The sequence below is a fragment of the Panthera tigris genome, chromosome C1 (assembly GCF_018350195.1).
Source record: "Panthera tigris isolate Pti1 chromosome C1, P.tigris_Pti1_mat1.1, whole genome shotgun sequence".
In the NCBI taxonomy this organism is placed as follows: Eukaryota; Metazoa; Chordata; class Mammalia; order Carnivora; family Felidae; genus Panthera; species Panthera tigris.
In genome coordinates, this window is record NC_056667.1 from 87,118,594 (window position 1) to 87,144,104 (window position 25,511).

The following is a 25,511-nucleotide window of genomic DNA, read 5'->3' on the forward strand; positions in this document are numbered from 1 at the left end:
ATTTAAAAAGCAACGAATATAAGCAAAATATAAAAAGTGTGACTAAAAATATGTAGTTATTTCCCCTGTAGTTCCAACTTTGGTGATATCACCATGCATAAGAAGATGTTTGTATTTGGTCAATAGATGACCTATATTTTCCCCCAGCTTTACTTAGATATAAATAACAAATAAGAATTGTATATATTCATAGTGTACAATTTGGTGTTTTGATATACGTGTACATTGTGAAATAATCTATCTCGGGTGGATAGAATGATATATAAGTAATAGTTTTATGACCCATGATTCATAGCTCTGAAATAAAACTTAAGCAGTTTGTCATTCAAATCAACTGTAAAATTCCATATTAAATGCTTTAAATTTTAAATATACACAATATACTGCATGATCTCACTTATACCTGGAATTTAAAATAGCCAAACTCATACAAGCAGAGAGTAGAATGCTCATCACCAGAGGCTGTGGTGTTGGGGGGGGATGGGGAAACGTTGGTCATAGGTTACAGACTTTCAGATACACAAGATGAATGGGTTCTGGAGATCTAATACACAGAATTGTGAATATAATTAACAACACTGTATTGTATGCTTGACATTTGTTAAGAGAATACACTTAAGTGTTCTCATGCCACATTCAAAAAAGGTAATTATGTGAGGTAATGAATATATTAATTAGCTTGGCGTGTGGGGATTATTTCACAATGTACACATATATCAAAACACCAAATTTTACACTATGAATATGTACAATTCTTATTTGTTATTTATACCTCAGTAAAGCTGGGGGAAAATGCAAGTCATCTATTGACAGGGTACAAAACATCTTCTTATGCATGGTGATATCACAAAAGTTGGAACAAGAGGGGAAATAACTACATTTTTTATGTCACACTCCGTATATTTTGTTGTTCCGCTTTAATCTTTGTCCAGTGTAAAGTTAAACAAAAGTAGATTCTGTAAGGATTGTTTCCATTTTACTGAGGGAAATGATAGGTGGTAAAGAGATGGATTTAAAATAATGATCGAAATTTAAAGACAAGTTTTTACTACAAAGTCTCTTCACTTTGAGAATAATGCATTAATATTCATTTGCCCAAAATACATTTGAAAACCACCTTTGTGTATATTAGAGCCAGTATGCATAATATAAATAGCCATTACTTAAGATAAAATTAATATTATCTAAAATGTACCATATTAAATCTTTTGAAAGGCGATGGGACAAAATTACAGGTAGCAAAATAAAATATTGCAACAAACCATATTATATAAATTGAATCTGCATTTCTGGCATCAACAAAGCTACACCATATTTATTCTGAAGAATAATAACTGATATACAATGATATATATCCTGTGAAGAACAATGCATATGAAGGAGGTTCTAGATTATAAATTTATTATTACTTATGTAACATTTTACCCCTTTGTAACACTTATTCAGGTTAAAATTCCCTTCAGAAGGAACAACAAATTGTAATCTAGTCACAAAGTACACATTAAATATTAAGGTAATATCTTTGTTAGGTAGTATTTCCTTGTTTTGAGGAGATCATTGAAGTGCAAATCCATCTATAGCAAATATTACATTACATGGAAAACACATTAAACATATTTAAGCAAATTGGAGCATGACTCAGGATATTAGTTTTCTTTTCTCTCTTTTTTTATTGAATTAGTGATTGGGAATAAATTTTCCAAAATAGAAATGGGGAGGCATACAGCCAGAATCAAAGCTGATATCGGAAATCTGTAATCTATAGTAAACTATATTACCCTAGATTCTGAAGAAAAATTATAATTAGAATTTTATTTCTATCATGCCACAGAAAAACAATTTTAATAGAAAAAAAATTAAAACTCTTTTTTAGTGTATCAACGTTAGATCAGGTACATTTTAATTATAAGAGGTTAAAGCACTATCTTGGTTCACTGTATCATTCTCTTAAGACTCCAAGATAGACAAGTGTTACCAGATAGTTTTTAAACAAACAGCTTGGCCAAACTCCAAACTTTTGGCATCCATGTTTGTCACCAAAAGTAACATGAGATAAAATCATAGAAGTCACTGAAGTATTTAAACCTGTTCCTACTGTACCCACAAGTTTGAGGAAACCAGTAAGATAAACTGAAAAGGCTATTAAATTTAGAATTAATTTATTTAGAATTATTTCAGAATTTTCTATGTGGACAAAACTAAAACGAGAAAGTACTTGCTACAACTATCTAGTCAACATTAAAGCCAAGGGAAGAGGGGCACCTGAGTGGCTCAGTCGGTTGAGAGCCAGACTTCAGCTCACGTCATGATCTCCCAGTTCGTGGGTTTGAACCCCGCATGGGGCTCTGTGCTGACAGCTCAGAGCCTGGACTCTGCTTCAGATTCTGTGTCTCCCTCTCTCTCTGCCCCTCCCCTGCTCATGCTCTGTCTGTCTCTCTCTCTCTCAAAAAATAAGTAAACATTAAAGCCAAGGGAAGAAAGGGGAAAGGTGTGAGTCTGTCTTCATCTGTCTCAGACAGTTTTACCCTCAGAGGCCTCTTGCCTTTGCTGCTAATTCTTCCCATGACAACTGCACTCAATGAAAAATGTGCTTTAAATTTTACCTCAACTCACACTTTTTCAGCACAAAACATTAAATTTAAAAATATAAATGGTCAGTAAAAAAACTACACTGTTTATGCAGTAAGAATTAGATAATTTTAAAATGCTTCTAATTTCGTAATGAAGAAAGTATTTGAATAGTTGATAATACAGGATTAATTATAATCAAAATGGTAGAATGTGAGTGTTCAGTAAATATAAACATCAAAATACCACATTCTGATCTTATTGCATTTTTTCTGAGGGGTAAATCTTTTAATTAACATAAAGTAATTTAAGTCAAAAAATCTTTAAGACCAAACAACAGAATCATTTTTAGGATATGTCTATACTTCTGATATCACTTAATAACTATAAAATTCAGGAAATACATTTTTTCACCATATAATATTTTATGGTATGAAATGCAATTTTCATCCCTCAAAACTGGCAAATAATTTATATTTTTAAATAAAGCAAATACCAATGTCAATTTTCTTAAAAATTGTATTAAGAAATGAGCATGGGTACATAAATAAGAAATCAGAGAATCATTTGACATTTTTATAAAAAGAAAGTTGTTTTAAGTGAAATGATTTTCAGGAGAAAACGAAGTTATTCTGAGCCCAGATGTTATGGCACATGCCAAGTATTTTGAAAAGTGCCAAAGGCAGGTCATATTATTAGTAATGAAAATATAACTCCAAACATGACAAAATGAATGATTAATTCTTTTGTGATTCAAAGGATTCTTTTTTCCTGTTTAAGTCAGTCACATCAACCAATCTCTTCTTTTTGAAGAATGAGTGCTACTTAGAGACATTTAGTCTAGTCAGACATACATGGGAGTAAATCCTGACTTAGTTTCTAAGGACAAAACCTTGATGCAATTATTGAAATTCTCTAAACTTCAACTGTCTCAGCTGAAAAATGTGGATAATAATAATACCATCATCAGAGGTGATTGTGTAGATTAAAGGAAATAATCTATGTATATTGCTCAACACAATATCTGGAAATAAAAATCATGATATCTCAAAATCATATTTAACTAATATTTATATGAATAATTTAACTAATAATATGAATAATTTAACTACTAGAGTGGATGGGCTGTGATTCATATAACTATGTATAAAATACTTAAAAAGAGTACTATTAGATGCACTTAAAATATTAGCCAATTTCATCAAAGTTCTTAATTCTTGCTGTTTCAAAGTGTCTATCACTACATTTCTTACCTTTTCTCCAACACCACCAACTGAACCAATGGATCCTGGGGGTCCTTGTGGTCCCTGCAGTGGAGGAAAAGGAATACAGTTATCCTTATTCTTGTAATAAAATAACATATTCATAGATACATATCTAGTAGTTCTCAAAGAGGGAGAAGGATATGCAAGATTATTCTAAGACATTTAAACGATGGGACAAAATGATGCTCTTTATTGAGTTGCCAAATTTACTAGATAGCAAATAACTGAATTATATTATATGGGTTTTTAATTTCACCAGAATTTTGAATATGTGACAGAAGACTTTCCAACTCTAGTCATACTGGCTGATACTCAGATCATAATTTCATTCTTTTTCCCATTGAATAGGTCAGATTTAGAGGATAGCTTGTAGATTTGGGGAGTGCATCTAAGTATGACTCTGGTTAAAAATTATGTAATCCAGGGGTGCTTGTGTGGCTCATTCAGTTAAGCATCTGACTCTTGATTTCAGCTCAGATCATGATCTCATGGTTTGTGAGACTGAGCCCCACATCAGGCTCTTTGTGAAAGCATAGAGCCTGCTTGGGATCCTCTTCTCCCTCTCTCTGCCCCTCCTCTGCTCGTGCTCTCTCTCTCTCTCGCTCTCTCAAAATAAATAAACTTAAAAAAAAAAAAGAATTATGCAATCCATGCAAAAACCAATCTGAACCATCTCTTAGCCTTTATATCATCTCTTAGTCTTTATATTACTTAAAGGGAATAAAACCCAAAAGCTCTTTTAGTACATCTGCTCTTTGTCTATTTTATCCAGTTCTGGCCTGCCTGAATTGCAACCAGGCATGACAGAAGAGCAACTAAAAACAAGAATAAATGATTTTTTCATTGTGAAAAGGTGAAATCAGAAGAGAGTTTTCAAAATCTAGAAATTTTTTAATGGTAACAATAAGATAAGTATAGCATTGCATTTCAAATCCTGTAATATTGGAAGAGTGGTTCAATTATGAAGCAAGCAAGAGAGCAGGGGGGAGACTGTCTTTATACAATTGAGAGAAAACATTTTACATGGTAAGAGGTGCACATATTATGCACATAATTCTCTAACATATTTTATAATGAATGTGAACTTGGAACTTCTTTTATACTTGTTTTAACTAATTCCCTACAAAGCCTGTTTATTTTTCTGTAAAATGAAATGTAGTGAGTAGATTATTTTTGAGCTCTTGTTCACTTAAATATTTATCAATAGTGCAATCATCTCCATTATGTCTTAGATACCATCCACCATTAAATAATACTGACAATTATGTAAGTTCAAAATAATGAACATATATTTCACAGTTCTTACATCAGCTCCATTGGGACCTTGAGGGCCTCTTGGGCCTGGAGGACCAGGTGGACCCTGTAAGAGATGAATATTAAGGTTTATTAGTGCCAAACCCAAATGCATTTCTGATATTTTCATTTTGTGACCAAGAAGTTTCACGCTCCAAAATCATAATCAGTGGACCATAGCAGGGTTATAAGTCATTCTTGATGGATACGATATCATGTTAGCAGATGATTCTCTACACATAGCTATGGGGAAATTCAGACTGCAGGCAAGCGATATGGTTAAAAATTTGAAAATTAGGCTATTGCTACTATCTGGTACAATGAATTCATAATGGAACAGAAATATGTTATACTAGAATATGCTAGAATGCTAGATTTAAAAAGGAGCATAAATTTGGAATAGAAATGGTGCTTGAGTAGATTTAAAATTTATTAATTCTACAAAAGTATTTTTTATTTGTATATTTTGTTTTTTTTATGTCAGCTCTCATGTTCTATATGTTAGAAGTGAAATAAGATTAACTACTTAGTAGTCTTCCTAAGATAAATGTACTTTCCCCTGGCTGTGCATTAAAATTACCTCAGGACTACTTTTTACAAAATACTGATGACCAGAACCCCTTACCCTCAAGGTTGTGATTAAATTAGTCTGTAGTGAATACCAGGGCATTAGTGTTATTTCTAAAGGTCACAGTTTATTTTAATGTCATTGTTGGAAACTTTCTTACTATTAGCTTTTACTAATATGTCAGAGAGAAATGTATTAATGATTCAGGGAACCACAGCAGTCATACCTAGAAAGGAGTTTTCTATGTATCTGATGCTGCTTAAAGAGTATTAGTCAGTTATGTGAGTCAGCAATGTTTATTATGTTCACTGTTTTTAAGTTCATTGTGATGAAAAGAATTATTTCTTTTTTGAAGAAAATAACATCTAAAATGAAAGTATAAAAATATCAAAATACGTATTCTGATGGAACTAAGAACTGGGGGCAATGTTTATTGAAAGGAAGGAACAATTAAAAATACATTCATTACATTTCATTATAGATTTCAATGACCTTGGGTTAATTGTTTCCTTATCCAAGGTAATGCTTAATAAACAAATATATGTATTTCAAAATTTCAGTTAACTCTTAGATTTATACTTAGAGCAGAAAGCCAGAATCGATAAATGCAAATTATTTTGTCATAGCATTCTAATTCAAATAGGATTCCTTATTAAATTAAGAATTTAATTAAAAGTACAAATATTTAATACTATGTTAACATTTGCTACTTATCCAAATGAAGGGTGACTATTATCTATTCTTTACCTGGTCCACTTCAAAGTCTGGAGCTAAAGACTAATAAATAACTGAAGTTTGGCAGTTTATATACACCTCAATAATCCATACACTTAGAAAAAATATATATGCAACAATATATCAACCACTGAATGCTGTATGTTTATAAAACATTAGTCCAAAGTGAGAAAGAGAAAAGAAAGCGATATGTGATGAAAGAAACTTCAATGGTCACAGATACAGATTGGGCAGGGAAAGGAGAAGGCATCAATCTGAAAAGTCATGGCTTTTAGGACTATTTTGTTCAGATTACTAACCCTTAAAGATATTCGTAATGTGAAAATTCACAATATCCATAATATCCTATAAGATATAAACTTACCATGGGACCAACATCCCCATTTTCACCTTTTTCACCAGGTGGGCCTGGCAGACCCTAAGAAAATATAATAAAAAAAACAATAAACGTCACTCATGTATTTAAAAAGAAACTTTTGGCCAATTTCTAATATAAAACCAAAATTAGATATAAAGTCAAATTAGAACATGAAATTAAGATTTAGAAGTTATCATGTGTCAAAATACTTGAAACGCAAGTATTAACTACATATAATAAAACCTTATATGTACATTTACACATAGAATTCATGCTTTCTATAATATTATACTGTTTGATTTTAGTTACAAGAATGAATATATCATTTAACCTGGGAATTTATGGATGCTTAATCATTTGCTCCATCTTTTATGAACATATACACATGTATACAAGGCTGCCATGGCAAAGATTTTCTGAAAAAATCTTGTCCCAAATTATTTTAGAACATCCTATCCAGGTGAGGTTTTATAGTTGGGTACCGATTTGACAAAACTCTTTTGAAAATAAAACTTCCAATACATTTCCAGGATTATAAATCTCTTCTGAATTTTTAACCTTGTTACTTTCACTTCTAGTCCTAAAAAACTACCAGGTCATAAAACCTGCTGTATTGCATTTCCTTTATTCTCTCAAATTCATTTCCTTGATATCCAATAGCAGTGTCACTACCTTAGGAAGGGTTCTGTGTTACTGAGTAAACTCACAGGGCAGGTTACACTCAAATTTCACCTATGTCTTTATGGAAAAATTATTTTATTTCCTCTTGGTCTTCCTAACTAGTTCTTCCATGCAGAACTGTTCATATTTCCTGTTTCATATCTCAACCATATATTGCACATACTTGAATTGTATACTTAAAAACACAATGATGTCACTTGTTTATATACTTACAATTATAAGCTACTTTGCAGTAATTATCAATATTTTATCTCTAGCAATTAGCAGAGGACCAGGCAAAAGTAGGAGTTCATGAAAATGTTGAATTAATGATGAATGAATGAATTCTAAGAAAATAAATCAACAGGAAAAGCTACATGTAATAAAGTGTTGATTGTAACAGTAGTTAAGACTATTAAGATTCTCTATTATTCTAAATGTTTAATCATAGAAAACATAGCTAAAATAAGTTTTGTTATATAAGATATTGGGATATTATAGGGCTATTAATATGTTGCTAATACTCTAAATATGAATGATATATAATAAGTAATAAAACACAAATATAAATAAATATGCATAGTGTAAATTTATCTGTGAAATATGTGTTTAAAATAGGCATGATAATTATTAGACAGAAATAGTAAAAGTGGCAACAGTTTTTAATATGGTAGGATTATGGATTGTTCTAATTTTTTAATGTTTTTAGTATTATTGCCATTATTTATTTACAACTTACACACTCTATATATGCTTTATTTTTAATACTTGTAAAATAGTATTTCAGACATAATCTATGTAAGAAATAAAAATGCACAATACAAAGTTCTAAATCTCTGCTGGTATTTTAGTCACTTATTAACTTGGCACTACACTGCAGTGGCTGCAAATTATTTGACCGTGACCCACAGTAATAAATACATTTCACTTATTACCCCCTAAATGTGCATGTGCAAAATAGCTGAAAGATGAGTTTCAAAAAGTAATACCCTTAATGCATAGATGATGGTGATCTTTGATATTTTTAATCTGTTTTACCTTATCCTGTTATATTTCATTTTTTTAATGCTGGTAATAACACACTATATGGTTTTTGTGACCTACTAATTCCACATGACTCTCAGTTTGGAGAGCGAGTGCTTTATTGAGTATATTTGTAAACTTTTTTTAATGTGGCATGTATTTATCTTTATGACAAAATCTTAGTTACGGATTTATAATGAACAATGTATACCAGGATTTAATCTCCTTTTTCTCAAAAGTCACTTGGATGTCTAGGAAAATAGCCAGTTATTCCCAAATGGTTAACATCATTTGAAAGTAGCTTCTAGAATCACTGGAGAAGTTCCTAGGAGGACATAGCTAGGCGGTATTTTAGAGTTTAGCCTGCCTAAAAACTACCTGGGAGAGATTGCTAAAATTTTAGATTCCAAGATGCACAACCTCGGAGATTATATTTCATTGATAGAGCACAGAAAACTAAATTCTTAAGTAGGCAGGTAGATTTTAACATTTAATATTTCAAGTTGATTTCGCTAAGTAGCATGGATTGCAACTTAAATTATAAACATCATATAAATTAATACTCACATTCTTATCTTTTGTCTATGTTTCCACCACCTCCTTTTAGTATAGAGTGAATCTGATTTGGAATCCCCAAATTGAAGAGTATAAAAATAGTAGAGTTCATAGTTTTCTTTTATTTCTGTAACAGACCCAGCTCTGTATTGCCAGCATATTTTTAGGCATATGAGTATTCCTAATATTAGCTCGATAGGGACCTCCCAATAGAAAAACATTGAAATATTTCTTTCTTTCTGATGAAGTCTGGTTATAGTTTAAGTTGATTAAGACAGAATGTTCTTATCATTAAAATTAATAGAGACATAATGAGTCAAATTCTTTTGTTGCAGGAAACTAAATGTGCTAAATGGTGCTACAGTGTTAATCAGTGTTCACATGTCCTAACTTTCTCCTAAGGAATAATTTATGCATGGAGATATTCTGTTTTAAGGTCTGTCAATTTAAAATCATTTGCCACTTAAGTGGTAAGATAAAAAAAAAAAAAAGAATTTAGGTCAAGAACTGTCCTTCTTTACATCTCCTTCATATGCAGACAAATTGTAAACATCAAACTGAAAAATGGAGTCACTTAATCAGAATATTAGATGACTATTATTTATGTATTATAATTGCTAATATCTATTCTGCCATGAAGACTCAATTAAAGGGTGCAGATGCAATTGTGAACATGTTAATTACATTAGCATCTTTTCAGATTCCTGATTTAAAGAGGTAGCTGTGGGAGAATATAATCAATTTTGTAGTGAACTAATTTCTTGAGTCACCCTCATCAAAGAGCACATTTCTTACATTTGTGGAGATGAAGGTAATTTTTCATTTAATATTTTATAAATATAAGCTACAAGGCATCTTCTTTAATCAGGAGAACTAAACTCCTAAATTACAGCCTTATAGAATCAGAGTAATCAGTTAAATGAAAAAGCAGAAAATGAATGGTAACATATTTACTGGCAGTCTAATTTTGAATGCCTTGTTGTTATTTTCAAATATGTGTGTTTCTCACACATGTTGATTTTTAGTATTCATAATTGCTCATTTATTTTTTCCTAATAAATATAAAGGGGTAAACACAAATATGAAATGAAGTTTTTGCATTTCCCAAATCTAAAAAGAATTATTTTGGATTAAAATAAAAGCAGAAAATCACAATATCATGTTCTCTGAGTGCTATAACAATAACTATGATAATATACTAATTATATTATTTACAATATAATTTGTATAATTATGTATATAATAGGCTACTTAATATTAAAAACAAGCAGTCTGTGACTTTACTTATGAAAATAAAGGCAAAAAAATAAATTCATATAAACTCAACTTCTATTTACTTTTCTACAACTTAACAAATTGTTAAGGACAGTGATCTAGATGGTTTAATTTAATCATTTCTAAAATTGTTAATGTGGCATAACTCACATCCATGTGTTACCCAAATTATCATTTAAAGCACAATTTTATAATCTCTCAGATGATCACTAGGTAGGTGTAGAATAAGTATGTGAAAGAAGAAAGCCAGATGTTTCCAAAGTTTGTAGGAAGCCGTGAGCCTCACATGGAAGAGTAGAAAAACAGCTCAGCATAGAAGATGTCTACAATGCAAAGTATTGCCTAACAGTCCGGTTGTAAGGCATATTTGAATGGAAATTTCTTAGCCTACAATGATTTACAATTTCATATTTCTTGTCCTGAATGTGCTTCACGAAATACAAATTATAATTTAAAATAAGTTATTTTAAATGATCAATCTATTGCAAATTGTTTATTTTACCTATTATTGTTTAACATTTGTTCTTGGCAGTGTCTGTTGGTAGTAGCGATGGGCAGATGGTCTTCTCAAAATGCTTTTAATTTTTGCTGGTCATCTGAAGTACTAATTTTCCTGCTATGAGACTTGCAAAAGAATCCTTCTAACCTCTCGCTTTTAACTCTCAGCCTTAAATAAGGTTGTAGTTCATTTTTTAAGCAAAATGGGAATGAAGAATGGAGGTGTAATACCTAGGGTAGGGCTAACATTTAAATAAAACAGTAATTATGGTTAAACATTGTATCCAGGCTTCTAGATAGAAAAAAGGAAAGCTACTTTGTTTTACATCCACCTGAAAACCTGGTATGAGAAGAAGGTGGACAGGACAGCGTACAAAATGCCCAGAGCATCTTACCTGAAGACCTATGGGACCAGGAGGTCCTGGGAAACCTCTTGCACCCTCATCACCCTTTTGTCCAAACATCCCCTGCTGACCTCGGGGACCTGGCTCACCATCACCCCCCTAGAGAAGAGCAATGACAATGATCACAAACTGGAAAAATCACAATTCTGATACAAGTCATCACAAAAATATAGCCATTTCTAATTTAATCAAAGCTGGTCTATTTACAAGGAACCAAGTAAAAAAGATTAAATGTCCATTATCTGCTGCAAATGCACCACTGTTTGTTTGGTTCACATTCTTTGTTTCTGGAGCATGACTGAGTTTGATTTTCTCATCTATACCAAGTAAAAGCTGTCTATCAAGGGGAAAATAATGTTCAGAATTTACTACAAATTAAGTACTTTTTAACTCATTATTCTTTTGAAATGAAGTCATAACATTTCTTGTTTATAAAGATCAGCCTGGTTAGCTATATTAGAAAATTTATATTTGGCTCAACATTAGACAGACATAGTTATAACCACACAAAATCAACTGGTTATGTGACAGTTCATAAATTTAATCAGGGAACCATGAGGATATAAATTCGCTGAACAAAGAGAAATACTTACAGCAATTCCAGGGGCACCAACAGGACCTTGAAGACCTGGAGGTCCAGGAGGACCCTGTGGTGAGATAAAAATCAGTAATTTTGAAACTGAAGCCAGAAGAGCCTCAGCTATAATAGTGCAGAACATTTGATTGATCAAAGTCTATTATGCATCTTTCTACTTCTATGGAAAAGTCTCTTGCATTTGGAGCCGTCAACCATTATTTATTTTACTTCTTGAGACTCAGACTTGCCTATTTGTAATCAGCTTTAAATTGGTAGCTATCGAAAGCACTCTCATCTGTAATGCAGTGGATATTTAAAAATGGATTTTTATGCTAACACAAATCACATTGAAGTTTCACATTTGAAAAATTTCAAAATGCCAGATTTCTTTAATGAGATATGTATGATTCAGAAAGAGCACTTAAAAGATCTATCTATACAATATTTTCTAGTGAATACTGGGGTAAGGATTCCATACAGACAGAATATAGTGATACACAAAAATTTAGAATTTCCTTCATATGAAAACACATGCATATGTGTATGCATATGTATATGTATATGCATGTATGTATGTATATATTAAGTATACCAAGCCTCCTTACATTGATACACAAAAATTTAAAATTTCCTTCACATGAAAACACATGCATATGTGTATGCATATGTATATGCATGTATGTATGTATGTATATATTAAGTATACCAGGCCTCCTTATTTGAGGAATAGATTTCAATAGGTTTATGAGTCTTACATGCATAAATATTGCTTCTTAACTGTCTTTTTTTACATACATAACTACATACATTACTACACTACAAAAGATCCTGGCACTAAAGAAAAACAGTCATTGGACTATATTGTTCATCACAATAACTGCTATGTGTTGGGAATAGTACTTAAATGTTCCAAAAGCATGGTTCATAAACCATTGGGGTACCTGAGGCATTTTTAGGTTTCCATCAGGTCAAAATCCTTTTTATAACCACACTAAGACACCATTTCTCATTAAATCACAGGGATATTTGATGCAAGAGCAATGAAGGTAAACTTGCTGATGACTTAGTCTTATTGTGAGACTTTTAGGGTTAGAAGTACTGTGTATCTTAACACATAACTTCAAAAAGAGGTTTAATTAGAACTGACTCAATCTCAACTGAATAGTTGTCAAAGAGATAATGTAGTATGGATGTTACAAGTAGGTAGTAAATACTACAGAAAAATATCCCTGGTCAATAGCCAAAAAACAAAACAAAACAAAACAAAACAAAACAAAAGTGAAATGAATAATTCCACTCAATAAGAATTAGGAAACTCACGTTTTCTCCTTTGTCACCCTTGCTGCCTTTCTGTCCTGGTTCACCAATTTCACCCTGTATTGGAAAGAGTTGAGTTAAAGTTTATCCCTAATATGTCATGCCTGCCGTTGCAATTGTCATCACTATCACCCATTATTAAATTTTACTTTAAAGTAATTCTATACTAGTGTTTCATGTCACTGTTTAACTTGTGAAATCTGGGGGCGCCTGCATGGCACAGTTGATTAAGCATCTGACTCATGATCTGGGCTCTCATCATGATCTCACAGTTCATGAGTTCGAGCTCCACATCAGGCTCTGAGCTGATGGCGTGGAACCTGCTTGGGATTTTGTCCTTCTCTTTTCCTCTGCCCAACTTGTGCTCTCTCTCTTTCTCAAAATAAATAAATAAACTTTAAAAAATGTAAAATATGGGTTTTCTCTGCTACTCTGTTTCTAGTATTGATATAGATTGATATTGATATTGATATAGTAAAGATATAGATAACCCGAAGTCGACTGAACTTTGAAGCATATTGCAACTGGATTTTTAATTCACAAAATCAATTTTATCTGAAAAATCACCACCACAAGCTGATAATGGAAGTATATTAACAAAAATATAATTACATATTAATCAAAATTCTTAGTTAATTAATTACTTCTTTATCCTGGTTTTCCAAATGCTAAAAATGTTGCACATTATCAGATTACTGGCTCATAAATTGTGTTATGGCATTTCACAACATTAGAAAACACCTTAGATACATACACGTAACAATACAGCTATGCATTTAGAATCAAAAGCTTAAGGGGCGCCTGGGTGGCTCAGTCGGTTAAGCGTCCGACTTCGGCTCAGGTCATGATCTCACAGTTCGTGGGTTTGAGCCCCGCATTGGGCCCTGTGCTGACAGCTCAGAGCCTGGATCCCGGTTCGGATTCTGTGTCTCCCTCTCTCTCTCTGCCCCTCCCTTGCTCACACTCTCTTGCTCTGTCTCTCAAAAATGAATAAATGTTAAAAAAAAATAAAAAATAAATAAAAAGCTTAAAATCTTCATTTCTATGTTTGGTAAAAGAGATGTCCAGTATTATCAAATAGGAATGTAAACTATTGTTTTTTGGTTTTTTTAATTTTCTTAAATTTAACCTATTTTAAGAATTTAACCTATTTTAAGTCTTCTTTTGCAATATCCAAGACACAAGGGCAAAGCCTATACAAGCAATGACTTCAATTAGTTTTACATTTAGTTCAGAAACACATATTTTTGAAAATAAATAAGCAATTTTGCCATGTGCTATTTTTTCTCTCTACCATTTTTCTTGTGTTCTCTTTTTTTGTTTACATCCAACACACTATTTCCTGGATAGATAATAGTATTCAAACTGTAAATTAAAACCTTTGAGCACATGGAACATGCATGAAACTTTGAAAAAACTGTCTTGAGATTTGGCATCTAATCTTCAGAAATATTAAATCTAGAATTCTTGAGAAAAAACTTGCATTTTCATAGGATGTACTCATATGGACGCAGAATACCAACCTTGTCTCCATCTTCTCCAGGCGAGCCTGCAGGCCCAGCAGGCCCTGGGAGACCCACAGGGCCTTGGACTCCATCTCTCCCTGCAGGGCCTTGGGGACCTTTTTCTCCCTGTATTGAAAATCCAGCAGACCATTACTCTGCTGTAAGAAACCTTTAAGTTAGCTGTTTATTAGGATTTTTAAGTATAGCTGCAGCAGGTCATACTCTGAGTTCCAAAATTGACAGATAAATTATTTAATGTTAGCAAGTAGAAAATATTTTCAATTAACAAATGATGACACAAAAGATACCTACATACTTTCCTGACTAAGAACACCATCCTCGCTAACTGATGAGGGAACATGAGGCAGGCTGAGGGGTAAAACACAAGTTGGTGCTTCCCTGTCCGCCCCCCCCCCCACCCCGCACCCCAGGTGGGATCTGTGTGATATTCCTCAGACACTCCTGGCTAGCCAAGAACAAAGGAAAGGGGTTTAAGTGCTTGCCATGGTGATGTGGGAAACTAAGGCAAATGAAAAATTAAATTCCCTTACTGCCCACAGCCCATTGACAAGCCCTTGAAATAGGCAAAGTGACCTCTCTCTAGGAGCTCAACTCAAGGATCACACTCTGCTAGGGACAAAAGAGAACCTTAGCTTAACATTGTCCCAACCTCCAGGATCCTATAGTCAACTTCCTTTATCTCAACTGCACCAAGATATATACGCTGGCAATCATACTCCAAACTTATGGTCCCATGATATACATCTAAAGGGTCTTGTGACTGAGGTTTTATTAAATAACAATAAATTGTATTTTCCTAGCAACAGTTTGCCCCTCAAGGTCCTGAAAACCTTGCTTTCAAAATTCCTTAGAGACTTACTCTATCCCTGACCCCCTCTCAACCTGAGGTATATAATGAGTTACCCGTCACCACACCATGCAGCTCTTCCTGCCCACGGGTCCTGTCCCCATGCTTTCATAAAATCACCTTTTTGCACCAAAGACATTTTCAAGAGTTCTTTCTAGGTCATTGGCTCTGGAGCACCCCACCATCACCCCAAAACTTCATCACTAACAATTTCTAAATCTCAGGCTATGGCCCACAAAAGTAATTGAGAGTCAACTTAGAATTTTTCCTTCAAACTCACATTTCCTAATCAAGCATTGTATATTGGTAAATCAGATGCTTGATGTTTATGAAAATTCACTGAGCTTTTACTTTTTTTTGGTGGTGCTACTGAAATAGCTGGGCTCTGAAACAGGCCTAAGAAATCATAAAATGCATTTTCCCATATAACCAACTTTTTGCTTTATGCATCAGCTTTTTCTCCTTTTAACAAATGCATCATGGATTTTCCTAGATTTTTATATTTTAATTCACTCCTGCCTTTACAGGTTCAAAATGATAAGGCTGTTAGCTTTGTTTATTTTTTGACAACAGCAATATTTTCCTATTTTTAAAATACCTCTATTGTGCAATTTAAGAAAAAAATAGTGCCTTGATAATGAAGATGACATCTATTTTCCATTAAAATTTCTTTCAGAGTATAAAGTAAACTATCTCCTAAAGGTCAAGATTTCATCAATTTTGCAGAAGGTATATATGGCTGATTGTTCCCAGTGGTTCTCTCTGCTCTCTTGTTATATAGGCTGGGAATCCACAATTCTTAAGCTCCTGCCTTTGTGTTACCCTGTTCCCTACCCTCCTTCCCTTACCACCTCCTGTCCCTTTACAATGACTAAGTTTTATCTGTTTTATCTCTTGAATGTATTTACTTTACTTTATCTCCACCACAAACACCTTATCCCAAGATACTATCAGCCTTCCTTTGAACAACTGAAATAACATTTTTCTTTTCTCACATCTATTCTCACCTCCAAACTATTCCCCATGCTGTAACCAGAGAGACAATGAGATCATCTTACCAACATTCTTCAATCAGTTTACTTGTTTACCATTCCTAAGATATACACTAAGCTGTTAGTGCAGTCTATCATTATCTATCTCCTCCTACCTGCCCAGCAGCATCTGGCCTTCCCCCTTGCACTGGCTTTCTAGAATTCCAACTCCCTCCAGACCTTTTTTCAGTTAAATCTGATTCCGTGCTACTCCTGTCACTTTGCCTGAATCTACCTAGTTGGACCCTTCCCCTAGATAATTCCTCCTCATCTTTTACATTCTACCATCAGTGTCCTGTCCAAGGAAATGCCCTGATTCCAGCTCCATTCTGTTACAAGCTGACTTTTCCTTCATATCACTAGCCACAGCTTGTAATTATACATGTACTTAGTGGTCCTTTGCTTATTATCTAATTGCCCCATCAGGCAATAAATTGTGTGAGGGCAGAACTATGTCTGTTTTTGCATTCCATTGCATCCCTCTGGCCTGTGGCCCAGAGTAGCCACTTAAGGAATATTTGTTGAGTTGATTACTTACTGACAACAAAAATAACAAACTATCTATAAAACAAAGTTAACTTGTAAACCGATTTATTAATTTCTTAGATTCCATATGACCTGGTTTCTCAAAACTTTCCCCAATTATCATGCAAGACATACCCCTGGTGTCACCTTGGAGACCTTTTATTTCCTTTAAATCAAATATTGCAATATCTCAAACCTATTTATACTCCAAAAATGTGCTGTGTTATTCACAGGGAACTTCACTATTTTAACCACATCGCTGATTCAGATACTTCTCCTTAAATGTGGATTTCTTTTAGAGCTTGAACTCCAAAAATCAATTCTTTTATACGAGAGTATCCATAAATAAGACACATTAATTCTTACCTGCCTTCATTATAGTACACATGATTGCTAGCCAAGAATCACCTGCCATTTATTTCTTCTGATACTGGTCTGTGTGGAGTCAGGAGAATATCTTTCAATTGCTCTACACCACACTAAATTTAGATTCTTCATTTACAACTCTGCAAGATGACAAACTCTTCCTCCATTATGTATGCATCTCTTGGCCCACAGTCTACGGGACTACCAGAAACATCATCCATCTCTCCTTAAGCAGTCTTTATTTCATCATTTCTACCCCTTTGCTAATATTAACAGCTGAATCTTACCTTAACATTTTGATAGAAGCAGATACTCATCCCCATGTCCTTTCACTTGGCATGATCTTGTATTTAGCCTGTACCTGTACCCTATTCACAGAATCCATCCCTCCTTACTCAAAAGTCAATTTATTTTCTGGTTATAATCCACCCTTTTTTGTGACAACTCTGGTCCACGAACATGATGATGATGGCTCACTGAAGATTTATTATCACAATTCTACAAAGTAATTTAGAACTAACATTTCATCTAATCCTTACGAAATACTGTACTTATCTTCTTTTCCTGGGTTTTGGGAGGTTAAATAGCTTAACCAAAATCACGAGCTAAACAAATTACAGACCTGAATTCCCAGCTCAATTCTGACTGGCTCAGAGTTGGCAGCTCTAGTCTACTCTGACACCCTTAACTTCCTCACTCTTCACTGATTCTTTTCTTATTATTGGTTGTGGATAAATACATGTGCAGCATAATAACAAGAGGCAATGCATTCAATTCTGCTTGTATTTCTACCTACTGTCCCACTATTTTTTAGCCATATGGCTTACTTGGGTTGCTCTACATGTACCTATCCCACTTCTTTATCAACTTCCTTCATTTGAACCCCACTGTAATTATCTATAAGAATTATCATGAATGCCCAACAGACCAAGTCCTGTTCTCTCATTTTCCTTCTACTCAGCTTTCAGTATTCGTGGTCTTTTCTAATATTCAACAAAGGATACTTTTTAATCTCTCGGCCCTCATGATGATGTGCCCTGGATATATTTTCTAGCACTCAAGGACCTTTTTTTTAAAGCCATTTTATCCACATTTATGAATGAGTTTGTTTTAATCTTGGAGGATGAGAATTTTTTAGGAAAATTTATATGATTAAATCAAAAGCAGAAACAAAAACAGAGAAATCTTGACAAAGAAACGTAAGCCTAATGAACAGACTATAGCCTATAATCACTTAAAAATAAAAATTTTAAATCCAATAAATATAAGATAAAATAATTGGTTAAATGTTTTCCATCTCATTCACTGTAGATCAAAATTCAAATTACATGAGAAGAGCAGCCACTTTCTATGGGTTTCGTTTACAGACTTTGGAAATATTGGATATGAACTTGTAATACAAGAGGAGTGAAAAGTGCATACTTCTAATATAAAGCAGCAAAGTATAGTTTTAATCAAAACTCCAATTTTATTTTTTAAAAGGAGCAAAATCAGAAGCCTTTTACATTCATAATATCCAACTCCCTCACAGGTCTTAGAGTTTCATAAAGTGTGGGAAAATGTCATCTCATTTAATTGAATTTGAAATTTTCTCTATTATAAATATAAAAAGAGGTGTGTTTATATGCCAGGCACATATGCAGAGAGAAGGCAGTGGAGTATGAAGAACTAATATCCTTGAATAAAAAGTAATAACTTGTGCAGAATGGCAGTATAATATATTTTCTCCTTGAAATTACTTACAGGAGCACCTTTCTCTCCAGCTGGACCAGGAGGACCCTGGGGTCCTGGACGCCCTGGCAATCCAATTGGGCCAGCTGTACCCGCTGATCCGCGTTCTCCTGGTGAGCCCTAGTACACGGGGAAAAAAGGTATTTTATTATTATTGATGGGAAACTGGCTTAAGAATCACTTATTTAATAGTAGAGTCTCATAGTATAGTAAATAATGTAAAGTCACTTTTAGACAATTCAAAGATCTCAAATAGGAATAGTTGTACTATTTGAATGATTAATTTCTAGCCCCAATATTAAGCGCAGATATTGAAATTAGGAAACATTGATATAAAAATTTTAATTTTTAAAGCTTTAATGTTTACAAGTATCTTTTTTTTCATTTAAGTGTTCAAAATGGTTCACAATGCTTTATGAAACACGAATCCAATAAATAACTTATATGATTTACTCCTGTATTATTACGGATTGGCAGAATACATTTTCTAGACTAGTATTTCTCAAAGCAATTTCTGGGCTTCACCTCAAACTTGCTGAATCATAATTTCAAAGTCCTAAAAAAGAGTTCAGAAATTGTCACTGCATTAGGCTACAAATATAATTTTTTACATAATAAAGTTTGATAATCACTATCCCAGAGATTGGACTTTTTCCCAGAAAATAGGTCCTTAATTTATCTTAGAGTCTGACAGGGATCGTTGGGTTTTATTATGAACACTGACAGTATAATTCATATAATTAGGTATGTCCAATTGAGTTTCAAAGAAGATGCCATATATTTTCAACTAATTTGCTTAAAAAATACCTAATATGTAAACTTAAAAAAATAACATGTAAGACATTTAAGAAATCATTATTTAAAGAAAGAATAAAGGAAATGCAAACATATTTACTAAGTCACGTAAAGCTCAAGTTAACCTATTTACTATTTCCAACTTTATTTAATGAAAAATTACAAGAATGTTGTCTTTGGATTAGATCCCTGGATGGATGGCTAAGTTATAATTTGCCATTTTCTTTTGTGATGGAACTAAATGTGAAATATTAGAAAATATGATTACTAGCAGTTTTCCTTAAAATTAAGATATTTAGATAATAACATCATTTCAAAAATCATAGAAGAAATGACTTATAAAAGCTGGAGAATACAATAGCTTAACATTTATTTTCTAACATTTTACTTCCCATATAAATGGAAATCTTTTTATTATACAAATATGAATTATTGACTTTGTTCTAATTTATATTTTATTAGGTAGAGAATCAATTCCGTAGGAACACAAGAACAGTGATAATAATGACAACAGTTTGTATCGACATAGTGCTTTACAATTTACAAAGCCATTCCACATTCATTTTGTCATTTTTATTCTCACAAAAAAACCCACTGAGTTGACAGAAGCCTTAGCATGTCAGTTTTAAAGGTGAGACCCTGTGGCTCAGGGGTCATTTATCCTTCTCATAATCATGTAGCTAGTCAAGGGGAGCCTGGAGGGCTCAGCTGGTTAAGCATCCAACTGTGGATTTCTGCTCAGGCCGTGATCTCACGGTTTGTGGGTTTGAGCCCACATTGGGCTGTGGGCTGACAGCATGGACCCTGCTTGGGATTCTCTGTCTCCTTCTCTCTGCCCCTCCCCCACTAGTGCTGTCTCTGTCTCAAGATAAATAAGCTTAAAAAAAAAAGAAAAATCATGTAGCTGGTCAAAATAAATCCTGACCTTGCACTCCTTGTGCTTTGTCCACAAAGCCACCACTGTTTCTCTCTACTGGTGATATCAGCGACTCCCAAGGGTTATTTAATTGGAATTTCTTTACATTTAGTGCCTATTCAATTGTATCTATATAGTCAGTGATTACAAAAGATTACAAAAATATTTACTACTTAACTTCCTGATATGATTTTTTCTAGCTAAATTCACAAGGTACAGAGAATAGTTTTTATGTAGCCAGGTATCTGAATGCTAAAGCAATTAAAAGGAATTAAGAGACTATAGATTTGAGATTATTGGCAATAATCTTAAGAGTACCACTAGAAAAAGTGATTTTGTCTTTAATTTTTTGTTTGTTATAGGACTATTTCAACCAGTGTTGTAGATTTTTTAATTACAGGGTATCTTAAATTTAGGAGACAAATAATTTGGAGAAACTACAAAAATATGGTGAAAGAAATCATGAAATTTAAGCTTGATATAAACAAAAAGTGACATTTTTGAGCTATAATAAGTATATATTTAAAAACAAACCCAGAAATTGTTCCTCATATTGCATAATTAATCAAGAGTTGTTTGAAAATTAAATTTTCACCAATTACATATTTCAAATACTAAAGAAGAAACAATTACAAAGTAAAATTGCAGTTTTTTAGACAATAAACATCTAGCCTCTGTAAAAATGTTTTTGAAATTCAATAATATTAAAGAATATATATACATATATATGTGTATATATATATATGTATGTGTGTGTATGTGTGTATATATATATATATATATATATATATATATATATATATATATTTTTTTTTTTTTTTTTTTAGAGAGAGAGAGAGAGAAAGCGTGAGTGGGGCAGAGGGCAGAGGGAAAGAGAGAAAGAATCTTAAACAGGCTCCATGCTGCATGAGGCTCAATCCCAGGACCCTGGAATCATGACCTGAGCAGATATCAAGAGCTGGACACTCAATCGACTAAGACACCCAGGCGCCCCTGTTAAAATATTTTATGAAAAAAAAAAAGTCAACCACAAGTGGCATAAGTATTAACCAGGTGGCATACTTTGGATGAATAATTTCAGAGGCCAGTGCAGAAGAAAAAAATAAGAGTAGAGTCCTCTAAGTATTTTTGCATTCAAGAGGTACTGCTCTAAAAGTGAAAGGAATATAAAGATTTGTCTCTACTTATTAGAGAGAGGGAGGTCAGAAGCAAAGTCTGGAGGATAAGGTTGAGGGCAAGGCGGAGGGAGGGAGGGAGAGACAGGTAGGGAAAGGAGGGAGGAGCAGAGAGAGAGAAACAGAGACAGAGAGGAGGAGGAGAGAAGAGAGAGAGAGAGAGACAGAGAGAGAAGTAGGTGGAGGAAAGGAAGAGTGAGGAGAAGAACAAGAGGAATAAGAACAAGGACCATGAAACTGAGAGAAATAGAAAGGTGTTCTTTGAATTACAAAGAGAGAAAGATAAAGCGCTTTTTTTTTTGTAATAGAAAAATATCACCAGAAGACAGTATATAATGTGACTCCCGAAAGATAAGTCTCTACTTATCTGAAACACTGGTGCATACCACATGACCGCATTACATTTCTGCTTTAACATTTTACTTGTAAAATCTCAGAAAAGGATTACTACTCATTAGTGTTATCAAAATCTAAACTAAGCATCCAATTTAAGTGCTGAGATATTTTATTTGTAATTGACTGTACAAAAAGAGATGCAATTTTGATTTGTCAGGCCATGAAATCTTTCTCTTTAATTCTGTTTGACATTAAACCCCCAAATGTTGGAAGACTACCCAAAGAAGATATCATATTAGACTGTATCGAGGTCGTCAAGTATGAGACTAGAATAAGAAATTCACTAGGAAGCAGAAACTTATATTTAAAAAATGTATTATTTTCCAGTTATCGAGCCTATTAAGCAATTATTGTGTTATTTACTCTGTATATGCAATATAATTTAATTCCAATATAGTTTGCTTATTTTTCAGATATAAATACCGTAAGGGCCTGATGTGCCATAATCCACACAAAGATCTTCCTAAGTACTGAGTACTTCATAAATAGTGTTAGAAAAAAAAAAAGAATCCTTGATTGATTGTACCACTATAATTCAAACATACTGTGCTAAATCTTAATAAATAGGAGAAAGCCATTTAAGACCACTTCTACCAGAATGAGCTCATATTCATTGAACATCCTCTAAAATGAGAAAACTTCAAAGAATATGACAATGCTTAGGTCATTCATCTTAATAGTCATTCTCTGTCATTCATATAGTTCATTTAAACTTTGTTAATCATTAGAATCTTTGCTTCTTGTCACTGTTACAAGCTTTTTTTTGTTTTTGTTTTTGTTTTTGTTTTTTATTTAACTTTCAAAACCAAAGAATTGTTTTTAGTTTGGAGAATTATTCAACACATGTGTGGGACTTTTTCATTAGGTTCCACCTTTGATTTTTAAAAGCTAACTATTCCTTCTTATGTACAGAACTCTATAAACAATTTGGATTAATGTATCTTTTTGAGAATGTATTTATCCTTGATCTCCCCCCGCCCAAATACTCATACACTCATACTCAGAATTTTTTTACTTTAGATTTTAGTATTGTAATGTGTAAATTATTTTCTCCTAATATATCATAGATTTCACTGTCCCTCTAATACAATATGCCTGCTGTTACCTCTGAATGGTTGGTCACACTTACCTTCTACCTTGGAAAGTCTTTGGTCTTTTCCTGTACTGTTTAAAAATTCTAGCCATTCTTTAGGCACAGGATGACAACTGTCTTTTCTAAAGGTTGTACTATTCTGAGAATTTAAAGCATGAAACATCCTTCTAAATGTTTCTTGCACAACTTACCGTAGTATGCTAGGCTTTCTACCATTATTTTCTGAAGGAATAAACGCACCATTTGGCATACTGAATTTTGTTCTGTAAATATCCCTATGATTTCTTCATCAATACTTCCAAAGCAGAAAATATTTACTGTATGCATCAAATAATTATAAGTAACAGCAATAAATGTAAGAACATGATAATAGAATTAGAGATATGCACTGGTCTTTCCATAAAATATATGAACATAATAGATATGTTGAAAATTTTGGGTCTAGGGGCACCTGGGTGGCTCAGTCACTTAAGCGTCTGACTTCAGCTCATGTCATGATCTCACAGTTAATGAGTTCCATCCCTGCACTGGGCTCTCTCCTGTCATCACAGATCCTGCTTTGGATCTTCTGTTTCCCTCTCTCTCTGCCCCTCTCCTACTTGCGCTGTATCTCTGTCTCTCTCAAAATAAATAAATTAACTTTAAAAAAATTAGGATCTAAATGTTTTTATGTGTAGTCAATAGAAACTTCCCAAATTTGCAGGAAGGAGAGAATCAATTGAATATATATTTTATCTAGAAAATGTGGTATTACAATTAAGAGAAATATGTATTTCCTTAACTGGATACGTTATGCCAAGAAGCTATATGAAAATAATGATTAGCCTTACTTAAGAAAAGAATGCTTACTAATTTTCTACCAAAGTCTGTTGAATATTTAAAACATTAATCAAATAAAATGTTCATGTACATCAAGTCAAGAAAGAATGCTGATTTGGATCAATGACAATGTGTACCGTTTGTAGATATTATATGCTATTTTTTATGGTGAAGCTTAACTATTTTAATTACTCCCTTGGAGCATTCATAAGATTAAATTTCAGATTGCCATCTTGCTTGTAGAACCTGCATTAAAATTAACAATAAAAACACATTACTTTCCTGCAGTTAAAATATTGCTTCATGATCTTGTCACAGATCATTAACTTTGAAACAGTAGATGAAAACAATAAGAAGAGACTATCTGGATGTATATTTGTGCCCTAAAGTACAACTGTGATTTCTTTTTCCATTAGTTATTTCAAACATTCTATAAGTCTAGATATTTCTAATAACAGCATGCTCTGCAATGATTTTGTTTTATACATCTGTAAATGAATAGTGAAAATCTCTGATGATACCTACCTATTAAGCAAATGGTCTTACAAACTTGCAAATCTTTTCAAAATATTCCCAGGCCAACTTTTAAAAGAATAAGCCTTATGAATCGCTTAGTCCCAACTGAATCATTGGAGAAATCTCATCAAAAAAAAAAATGTAAAACCAATATTAAAAAGAGAACCTATTTACACATTCCACAAACACATAGTTAGAATCTACTTTCTTCTGACACTGACTGGGAATACAAAATGTATTAGGGTAGGTATCAGCCCTTGAGAAACGTTGCAAATGCATTTTTTTCCATAAAGGGTAGACATTTATAGTGATAGAAATTATTACATAGCTCTTTAACCAGCTTAGGTAAGGAACAGAGGGCTTTATAATTGTCAGATAAATAAAATTTTCCATTTAAAACAAATGCACTTGGGTTTCAACATAGATTAAATTGATAAGTGATCAGCTCCACAAAGGTAGGATTTTTGCTTATTTTTTTCACTGACCTCCAGAACTTTGAACAGTTACTAGAACATAGCAGACCCTAAGTAAATAAATGTGTCAGTTGTATATGTGATCTTTTTCCTTTCCAGCAATGGAGCCACTAACATTCCCATCTTGAGCAAACTGACCAAGCACTCAATGGCTCACATTTCTCACCAATAAACTGGGGACAGAAATAGTTTGCCTTGAGGTTTTT

At 33.1% G+C, this 25,511-nt stretch overlaps 1 protein-coding gene across 2 annotated transcripts in view; it reads right to left on the reverse strand.

Moving 5' to 3' along the window:
• COL11A1 (collagen type XI alpha 1 chain) overlaps positions 1-25,511 on the reverse strand; it is a 224,562-nt gene that overhangs the window by 33,701 nt on the left and 165,350 nt on the right. For both annotated transcript variants that reach the window (XM_042998029.1, XM_042998028.1), the window contains 8 exons: positions 19,135-19,242; positions 14,620-14,727; positions 13,100-13,153; positions 11,796-11,849; positions 11,194-11,301; positions 6,794-6,847; positions 5,140-5,193; positions 3,822-3,875 (listed from right to left, as the gene is read on the reverse strand). In XM_042998029.1, the coding sequence (XP_042853963.1) occupies positions 3,822-3,875; positions 5,140-5,193; positions 6,794-6,847; positions 11,194-11,301; positions 11,796-11,849; positions 13,100-13,153; positions 14,620-14,727; positions 19,135-19,242 (594 nt within the window). The remainder of the gene's footprint in view (positions 1-3,821; positions 3,876-5,139; positions 5,194-6,793; positions 6,848-11,193; positions 11,302-11,795; positions 11,850-13,099; positions 13,154-14,619; positions 14,728-19,134; positions 19,243-25,511) is intronic.